The 10043-nt window shown below is 52.8% G+C and overlaps 1 protein-coding gene and 1 long non-coding RNA gene across 2 annotated transcripts; one reads left to right on the forward strand and one right to left on the reverse strand.

Moving 5' to 3' along the window:
* The first annotated feature begins 266 nt into the window (after window positions 1-266).
* On the forward strand, window positions 267-2867 carry CCL24 (C-C motif chemokine ligand 24). Its single transcript, XM_059415933.1, has 3 exons — window positions 267-425; window positions 867-984; window positions 1762-2867. The coding sequence occupies exons 1-3, from the start codon at window positions 353-355 to the stop codon at window positions 1928-1930; spliced, it is 360 nt and encodes a 119-aa protein (XP_059271916.1). The 5' UTR covers window positions 267-352; the 3' UTR covers window positions 1931-2867.
* Window positions 2868-3081: 214 nt separating this feature from the next.
* Window positions 3082-8615, reverse strand: LOC132027158 (uncharacterized). The gene is made up of 3 exons (XR_009407065.1): window positions 8497-8615; window positions 3987-4181; window positions 3082-3716 (listed from the first exon to the last, which is right to left on the reverse strand). It is a non-coding gene; the product is annotated as an uncharacterized LOC132027158 (long non-coding RNA).
* Between the last annotated feature and the right edge of the window lie 1428 nt (window positions 8616-10043).

A 10043-nucleotide genomic window follows, 5' to 3' on the forward strand; every position in this document is an offset into this window, starting at 1 on the left:
CCAGAGGACATGAACGGCCCTCCAAGGGATCCTTGTCAGCCTCCTGACCGTGTGTCCAAAGCTTCCACCCTTCACTCGGGCGGGGCAAAAGTCTCCTCCCTCAGCCTTTGTTAGAAGACACCACGGAACCCCTGACTCAGCGAGGCAATAACTTCCCCTTGGCCAAATTCAAGGGCCTTGAGGACATTCAAGGCAGCCTGGAGGGGGAGGGATGTGGGGGGGAGGTTCTATGAGTGCACAGTTCCTCCCATCGGCCCTTATAAAAGGCAGAAGGAGATTGGGGTGGTCTGAAAGGCACCTGGTCCTCTCCTCCCGCACCCCACCTCTAGGTCCTGAGCTCCGTCCCCGGCTCATGGCAGGCCTTGCGACCCTGGGGGCTGGCCTCCTGCTCCTGACCCTGTGTGCCCACTGCATCGCCCCTGCAGGTAAGACTTCCAAGCTTAGGGGCACCTGGGGTGACTCAGTCTTTGGGTGTCCGCCTTCAGCTCGGGTCATGGTCCCAGGGTCCTGGGATCAAGCCCCGTATTGGGCTCCCTGCTCCGTGGGAAGCCAGCTTCTCCCTCTCCCACTCCCCCTGCTTGTGTTCCCTCTCTTGCAGTGTTTCTCTGTCAACAAAAGAAAACAAAACAAAAAACCTCCAAGCTCAGCCCGGCGCAGTCCGGCGGGTCTGCCGAGAACATAGCTGAGAAAGTGGGGGATGCACGCGGACTAGGACAAAGCGGGCTGGGTTTGGAAGGGGAATGTCGAGGAACAGCTGCTCCGGGACTGGGCTGGAGGCATTAGGATAGGGGATGCACTCCAGCCCTGAAGCCCAGGGTCTCAGGCAGGCTGGGAAGGAACACGGTTCTCCTCTCTCCCGTCTTTAGGCTCCGCACCCGTCCCCTCCTCCTGCTGCATGTCCTTCATTTCCAAGAAAGTTCCTGAGAACCGAGTGGTGAGCTACCAGCTGTCCAGTGCGAGCGTCTGCCCTATGGCAGGAGTGATGTGAGTATCCCCCCTCTCCCTGAGCGCCCGGCAGGAGAGGGACAGGGGGACACAAACCTCTAGGGTCACCGTCTATACAAGACCCTGCTTTGGGCACGTAGAACTTGACCTTAACTAACCCTCTGGACCGTTCTATGAGCTAGATGAGGTTATTCCCATTTTTACAGAGAACTGAGGCCCAGAAAGGTGACCTGTTCAAGGTCACTGGGAGTCCGGATAACTTCATAGCTGCCTCTCACACCAGGCAGCAAGTGTGAGCTCACTGTGGAACGGCGGCCTGCTGTAGAAATGTGATCTTGGTATTATGAGTAGTTTTGTGCCCGGCACCAAGGCCAGCTCTAGCCTGACACCCGCTAGCTCAGAGCTGGCTGGGCAGAGGCTATCTCACTGCCCCTTCCCTGCTCTGGCATCTTTATGAGTCGCCTTTCTCCCGAAAGGTTTGTGGACTGGAGGCATCTGCCTTTTTTCCTGGGGGATTCCAATGCAGTTTCTTCTCCCTCCCTGTGGATAGAGATTGTGTCTCCCTCTTCAAATCCAAGCATTATCTGAAGGCAGGGCAGGGCCTCCCCGGTCAGACAGGGAGGTTGCTGAGCATGTGCAGAGATGCAGACATCCAGGGAGAGGGCTGTGTTTCTGGGACCCGGCTAGGAGGACCCCCTCCGCACACCCCCACCCCAGGCAGCCCCTGTGCGGGCCTCCACGCCCACCTCCTCATCTGGGGAAGTGGTTCGAGGTCCCTGCCGGCTCTCACGTGTGCCCTTGTCACCCTACCAACAGCTTCACCACCAGGAAGGGCCAGAAGTTCTGCGGGGACCCCAAGGAGCACTGGGTCCAGACGTACATGACGAAGCTGGACACCAGGCGGAAGAAGGCGTCCCGTGGGGTCCGGGCAATGACCGCCAAAGCCCCAGTGCGGGGGAAGCCAGCCAACACCACCGCCATCTAGCGCCGCCTGGCCCTCCACCTGGGGTCCATGAGCCAACGATGAGAGGCGGGGAGCGAATGTTCCAGTTTCCTAACATCAGCCTATAAGAGCCCAAGGCTGGGGAGGCCTGCCCCGAGGGTGCTGAGTAACCGCTCCAAGGGTCCTGGGCCCCTTGCCTTCCCCGAGCTGCAGGAGAAGATTCTGGAAGGAAGGGGGTGGTGGCCAATTGTCCTTCTCCTGGGCTGGGGCCAGCCCTTCTCTGCCCTCCAGGTTCCATCTGAACCCAGGGGCCTGAGGCCTGACCTGCAGACACACTCGACTGGCCACCTAAAAACTTAGCCTGTAGTTGGCTTCTGTGGGTCCTCGGGGCCTGCAGTAGGACCCTGTGAGCTGCCCATCTGTCTGTCTGGGTACAGGGGACCTGTTGACAGCTGAAGCTCATGGCATTGCCAATGTCCCACTTCCAGAATCCTGGAAGAATAAAAAATCTGAGAAAAATGCGGCTCCTTTGCCGCAGGAACTGCCAGACCCCAGCCTTCCTGGCACACGTCTCGTGGGCTAAACGGAATGACATTTTTAGGGACTCATCGTTTTTTTTTTTTTTTTGTAATAAAAAAACGATGAGTTTTTTTTTTATTGGTCTCGAGAACCAAGCTGAGGGGCCGGCCTGGGTAGTTTAAATCCTTGGGGAAGAAAGAGGGTTTGGAAGAGACGGTCCACTTTGTGGCATGACCTGTTCCCATACTCCTTTGGGGACAAAGACCCGGTGTGCCTTTGAAGGTGGTCTTTCCCTACATTTGGGGGATGGGAAGGTGGAGTGGGCACTGTAGAGGGAGAAGATTCCAGGGCTTTAAAGAAATTTTGTTTCCCTGTATATGAGATAGCATGTGATGTAGAGGCGTGGAAACACTTGCTCCTCTCAAATAACGATCCAAGTAAAATGTGATTTCCCTTTGAAGGTGACTGTGTCTTGACTGGTCTCTTCCTGGAGGGACAGGGTTGGGGTATGAACAATGGAGTGGGTGTCCCAGAGAGCATCCTGAGTTGCCTATCAGAGGGGATAAAGGCAGCCCGAGCCCAGGACATGCTGGCAGTGATCTTGGCCTGCCCTTGGAAGTACTGATGTGAACTTTGTAAACCATTCATGCACAGCTGGGTTCAATTACATTTTTAGAAACTTTTCAAACAAGCACATTATTGCACAAGGCTATGAAATGAATGGCTTCAGAGAACTAGGAGAAAATCACACACACACACACACACACACAAATCAAGAGCAGTGAGGGTTTAGTACCAATCCCAGCTCCTAAGCTGCACGACCTTGACGTATGTCACTTAAGTTCTCTGAGACTCAGTTTCTCTCATCTGTAAAATGGGGACAATAAGCCGTTTTCACATGGGCGCTTTCCCCGGAAGCAGACTGCAAAAGGAAGATTTGAGAGCCAAGATTATGCACTGGAGGGACAGGGAGTAACCTCAGGGAGGTGGGGCGGTGATACACGGCAAAGGAAAGGAGCCTTGCTCTCACCAGGCAGAGAGCAATTTGAGCTGAAGTTTCTGGAAAGTGGTGTGAGACCCACCTCCTCAGCATCACAGTCCTGCTCGCTCTGTTGGTCACTGCGTGCGGGTTCTGTAGGGGGATGGGGAGCAGAGCAGCCTTCCTCGGCTCCAAAGGAGCCTTCAGACACGGAGTCTGCAGAGCCCACAGAAGGCGTGGCCAGAGACATTCAGTGTGCGGCTGATCTCGAGGTTCTTGTAACTCCGCTTCGAAGCAGAACGAGATTCCCCTCCAGTGAGAAGAGCGTATCTGTAGGGATGGACGAGAGCTGGAGCCTTCAGGGATGAGAGGCCGAGATGCAAACCAACAATGACCAGACCGTAGATGACAACAGAATCTGACCCAAGGTCCTGGCAACCACCAGCCCAGAACAGCACAACTTGGCTGGAGACGGCCAGCTTCCTGGTTTTTCCCTGCCTTTTCCAACTCAGGACCAACCAGAGAGAGCCAACTCTATTCCCAAATCAAACACACCAAGATGCTTCTTTCTCCAGGCCAACCCCTCCAACGAGAGCATACCTGAGCCTTCCCTTTTGGCCACTCTGGGGCTCCCCTCAGTCCCTCGTCTGTCTGGGAGTCTCTGCCAAACACGAGTGAGAGTGGCTGCCTCTCTTGCTGTAGCAAGCTCTGAATGGAGAACGTCTTTGTCTTCATCTGGGTGGTCTTTGTTTATTTCCACAGGAAAGTTGTATACTCTGGCCTCACTTTGCACCTCTGTAAAATGGGCATAGTAGAAGGGTTTATCTCATGGGTTGATGGTGAGGACTCAGGAAGGCACATGGGACGTACCCCCCAGATGACCAGTTTTACATGATGACATAATACCCTCCTGCCCTGCCCTACCTCTGGACAGGCCACAAGCACAACGACACCGAGTCCCCCCACATTCTTTCTCAAGCTCTCTTGGGAAGGAGACATTCCGGAGATGGAGGGTGTGGTAGGAGCTGGCCGTGGAGCTGGGTTTAATCTGTGGCCATGTTAGGGCAGAGTTGACCTGTGTTTTGGAGAGCACCCTGCCCCCAGAAAAACCTGTTATGATTCATTAAAATTGAGTGAAAAGCTCTTTGCTAAGCACACAGCTGGTATGTCAAAAGGTTCTATTGTAACCCAAGAGCAGAACAGGAAGGGAGCATTTGAGGCCTTGAGGCCAAGGGGTGGGAAAGAGACAGAGACACCTACCAGCCGTTCTCCATCCTCGATGGGCTGTGAATCTGCTGGGAAGCTTTAAATCCAGATTCCTGGACCCCACCCACACACGGTGACCTAGGCTCTTCCTGGAATGCCACTGGGAAATCTGCAGTCTTTTTTAAAAAGTTGTCCAAATCTGTGCACCCACTCTGGGAAATGGTATGGAGGACCCTCAAAGAATGAAAAATAGAGGCACCAGGGGCACCTGGCTGGCTCAGTTGGTTGAGTGACTGACTGCCTTCAGCTCTGGTCGTGATCCTGGAGTCCTGGGATCGAGTCCCGCGTCGGGATCCCTGCTCCTCGGGGAGCCTGCTTCTCCCTCTGACCTCTCCCCCTCGTGCTCTCTCTCTCTCTCATTCTCTCCCTCTCAAATAAATAAATAACATCTTTAGGAAAAAAATAAAAATAGAGCTACCATATGATCCAGCAAACACTGAACTTGAAAAGACAGGCATGTCCCTACGTTCGCTGCAGCCTTAATTCACAAGGACCAAGATACGGACGCAACCTGAGAGTCCACGGATGGATGAAGAAAATGAGATTCTATATATGCAATGGAACCTAATCCAGCCATAAAAAATGCTACCATTTGTGCCAGCACAAAGGGACCTCGAGAGCGCGGTGCAAAGTGGAGTAAATGAGGCAGGAAGAGACAAATACTGTATGATCTCCTTGATATGTGGAATCTTTTTTTTTTTTAATGTTCAATTAGCCAACACAGCGTACATCATTAGATTTTGATGTAGTGTCCAATGATTCATCAGTTGTGTGTGACAGCCAGTGCTCAATCACCCCACAGACACGTGAGAAAATGTTCAACATCACTCGGCATCAGGGAAATACAAATCTGAACCACAGGGAGATACCACCTGTCACCAGTCAGAATGATAAAATTAACAAGACAGGAGACAAGTGTCGGCGAGGATGCGGAGAAAGGGGAACCCTTCCGCACTGTTGGTGGAAGGCAAGCTGGTGCAGCCACTTTGGAAAACAGTATGGAGGTTCCTCAAGACATTGAAAATTAAGCTGCCCTATGACCCAGCAATTTCACTACTGGGTATTTACCCCCAAAGATACAGATGTAGCGAAAAGAAGGGGCACCTGCACCCCAATGTTCACAGCAGCAATGGCCACAAGAGCCCAACTGTGGAATCTTTAGGAAAAAAGCAAAGAACTCACAGAGACCGAGAACAGATGGGTGGTTGCCAGAGGCAGGTGGGGTGGGGTGGGCGCGTGAAATGTGTTGTGGGTGGTCAAAAGGTACAGACTTCCCGTTATACGATGAGTAAGTCCTGGGGATCCCAGGTGCAGCACGGGAGCTGGAGTTAATAAAACTGTGTCTCCCGTTTGAAAGTTGCTAAGAGAAGACAAAGTGCAAGGAAAGAATTGTAACTAGCCGTGGGGACGGATGGTAACTTACTCGAGTGACGATTTTTGCAATATATACATAGACATATACACCTGAGATTATTATGAAGTTCTATGGTCTCAGTTGCTTCTGCTTTCAGGTGTTGGCTGCAGTGGAAAAATTAAGTTGGGGATGTCATTATGTCTTATATTTGTTCAAAGCCTTTGAATTTTCCAAGTTTCAGCTCTTCCCTCTACCCCCTTCCCACCTAGAGGAAGGAGAGAGAGCTCCTTCCTCTCCCCCCAACTGATTTCTCTTCTCTCCCCAACCAGCCAGCCTTCCTCCTGGGCTCGGGAAGACCCCATCCACCTGTTGGGACGACAGTGCATGGGTGATGGCAGTCCCTACCCCCAGCAGATCGGTGCTTCTAGAAAGGCGGCTTCTCGATCTTCCCCATCCCCACTTCCTTCTTGGAAACAGACCTGCCTGGAGTGACTGGTTGGCAGAGGGAGAGATGTTTTGCCAGAATCCGCTTTTAGATATTGCAAAGCTACTTGTTCCGCAGAATTCTGTGGCTTTGTTTCTCTGGGTTGAACCTCTCTGTGACGAGTTATCTAACTTCCAAGAATGATAGGTCTAATCGATTCCAGGAACACCCTCGTTCTGACTTGAAGATTTTCACCTCCTGAAACTGGGGAGGGGGGTGTCTTACCAGCTCAGCGCACACGGGCCAGCGAGAGGACCCCCTGAAGGCTCAGCCTGCCCCCCTACACTCCCGGCTCCCCTTTCTGCTTTGCTCCCACGCAACCCATCGGTCCTTCGGCTGCCATTGCTTTGCCACACTCAGATCATGCCTTTCTGGCCTCTACGTTTTCTGGACCCAAGAAAAGACATCCTGTAACTGGCATTCCCTAGAAATCCCATCATTCTCCTGGCTTTGAGCAGCAAAAACCCTGCGGAATATGGACACCTTGGGCAGGCGCTGCAGATATGGCCAGGCCACTGGGAGCGCCCAGAGACCCCTGCTGTGGACCAGGAGAAACTTCTCGTGGGCCTCTGAACCAGGAAGAGCTGCCTTCCCCCACTAAGCCGAGGTCTGTTTTGATATTTAAGACATTGTGAATCATGAGACTGTTTTCATTTCCCTTTTCACACCCGTTCTTTGAAAGCGTGCCCACTCTTGCAGCCTTGGCAGGTGCCCTGACTTATCTACCCAGACATTGTTCGTCCTTTGATAGTCTCCCTTCCTGGCAGGGTAGTTTCGGCTCCAGGACAGAATCTGGAGCAGGCTAACCTTGAGTCCCTTTCTCGGGGAGGCAGCAGGGGGGCAGGGGGCAGAACCCTAAAAGGCTCCTCGAGGCAGAAGAGGGCACAGGCTTGTGAGACAGACTTGGCTTTGAAACTTGGCTCCGCCACCTGCTGGCCGTGTGACCTTGAACAAATGCCCTCTCCTCTTGGGATCTCGGGTCCCTTGGATGGACAGAGTTGGCGTGATAAAACCTCCCTCGCAGGATGGCTCTGGCGATAAATGGAGCAACGAACGGGTAACCCACGAACAGAAAACAGGTTTGTCTTCTCCGATTCCAGGAGGCGTGTTTTGCTTTGCTTGACTCCACACTGCTTCGATCAGACCCGAACGAAGAGGGTACCTACAGCCTGCAGGGAGTTGCCCAGCTCTGGGGAAACCGTCCGCCCACACTGGGTCCCCTTCCGGCCTCTCCCTGATGTCCAGGACCGTAGGCAGAGGGCACATTTCCGTTTCACTCAACTTTGTATCTGCAGAGTCTTGGGCAGTGTCTGGACGCCTGGAGAGGACCCAGCAAACATCTGTTGCATAAATGGATTCCAGACTCTGTGCCAAAAGCTTATGAAGACAAATGAGAATCTTTCTTGACTCCTTGATGATGAGTTGTCGGGGCAAACGGAGAATAACCAGCACGTTGTCCTTCGAGGCTAAGTGCAACAGTCACTTTCCTTAAAGGAAGGCTCTTCTGACCCCTTGGCTTCATTCAGATTCCCTCAATGTACATTTCTAAAGCCCCCTATGCTTCTCCTTCAAAGTACACGCCCCGGGTATAATTCATATTTATTGGGTAATTGTTTTCTGCTTGATGTCTTTTCCCTCCACTGGAACATATACAAGTAGGGACCACATCTGTCTCGTCTACCTCTGGATCTCAGCATCTAGGACAGCTCGGAGAGCAGAAAAAAAAATCTGTTGGGGCCCCTGGGTGGCTCAGTCGATTAAGCCTCTGCCTTTGGCTCAGGTCATGATCCCAGGGTCCTGGGTCCCTGCTCAGTGGGGAGCCTGCTTCTCCCTTCTCCCTCTGCCTCTCTCCCCTGCTGTGTGCTTTCTCATACACACATACACACACACACACACACACACATGCACACACACACACACTCTCTCTCTCTCTCTCATAAATAACATCTTTAAAAAAAATCTGTTGAATGAATGATTCAGTGAAGAAATGAATGAAAAGAACTCACCGTCCAAGAAGGCAGGCAGCCAGGTAAGCTGATGTGTGTGGGAAGTCCCAGACGCCATTCAACCCTGTACGGTGTGGAGCCGGAGGACAGCCGCCCGCTCCGGCTCCGAAGGAAGGATGGAGGAAGGCTTCCCGGAAGAGATCACATGAGTCACAGACCTGGAGGGTGGAGTCTTTGCCGACACGGAACGCGGCGTTCTGCCCCCAGAGGAGGGATTTTCTGTTCTCACATAGGGGGTACGTGCAGTGCTCAGCCCGCATCCCCTCGGCCCTCACCCTTCTGTTCCCACCATGCCCACCCCGTCCTCCATCCACATGTGCCCGAGGTCCTCCACGTGAGGTCCAAGGACCCAAGGTCAGCGGCCCTGGGAAGAGGAGGTGGAGCGGCCCAGCTCCCTCTGCTCTGTTGCTGCGACTCTAACTTACATCTAAAAGTCTCCAGTGGGATCGAGCCAGGGTTGCGGGCAGTGGTAACCCGCTCTGCAAGGCACCTTTCCTTCACTGGCTGCCTTCTCTTCTCTCTGAGTCCTCCAGACCTCTGCTGGTATTTCTTGTGATTCCTCCAAAATACATTGTTTGCCCTCAAATCCTTGCCTCAGAATCTGCTTCTGGGAGAACCCACAAGGAATGCCACAGATGGGGGTTTTAGATAACAGGCATCTATTTCTTACAGTTCTGGGGCTAGAAGGCCAAGATCGAGGTGTCAGTGGGGCTGGTTTCTCCCGAGGCTTCTCTTCTTGGCGTGCAGGCTCTTCTCACAAGGACGCTGGTCCTATTGGATCAGGGCTCCACCCCTCCCCTTAACTGCCCCTTTAAGGGTCTTTTATCCAAATACAGTTACATTGGGGATTAGGAAACACAATTCGGTCTATAATGAGGGGAATCCAGGAGAGGCAACTCAGCTAGGGAAGGTGAGCCTAGAGGCACAGACCAGAAGAGTGACAACAGAGTGGTAGACCTGGTTCTGGAAGTCTGCCCAGAGTAGTGGGAAATGCGGATTACAGTCCACACCTTGGGAACCACATGGGATGGAGGGTTATGAGAGATCCATACACCCGTGGTGGGAGCCCAGCCAGCAGGCTGGAGGGTGGGGGTGGGGCGCGGGCTTCAACGTAGAGAAGAGGCTGGTGGGGAATAGAGCAGGGGTCAGGATTCACTAATTCATCCGCCATATTGCTTTCTTCTCCTTCACGAATGTATTGACATACTGAAAAGTACGTAAATCCATACAGGGACAGCTCAACCAATTTTCACGAGATAAAAAGGTGCACCAGTACCCAGAGAGTATCAGTCTCCCTCAGAACTCCCCTCGGGCCTCGCTTACCACTGGCTATTTCCTAAAGGTAACCACCCTTCTGGCCGCCATGATTATGGGTTGGCTCTGATTCATTGGTAGTCTACGCCCATGGGATCCGAGCACATTTGTCTTTCACATCAGGCTTCTCTTCCTCAGCATGATACATGTAACCATAGTCCATTCTCATTATTCTTCAGTGGACAGTGTTAACAAACCACAATTAATTTTCCACTGCACCGTTGACAGATACT

Source organism: Mustela nigripes, chromosome 11 (assembly GCF_022355385.1).
Source record: "Mustela nigripes isolate SB6536 chromosome 11, MUSNIG.SB6536, whole genome shotgun sequence".
NCBI classification, from domain to species: domain Eukaryota; kingdom Metazoa; phylum Chordata; class Mammalia; order Carnivora; family Mustelidae; genus Mustela; species Mustela nigripes.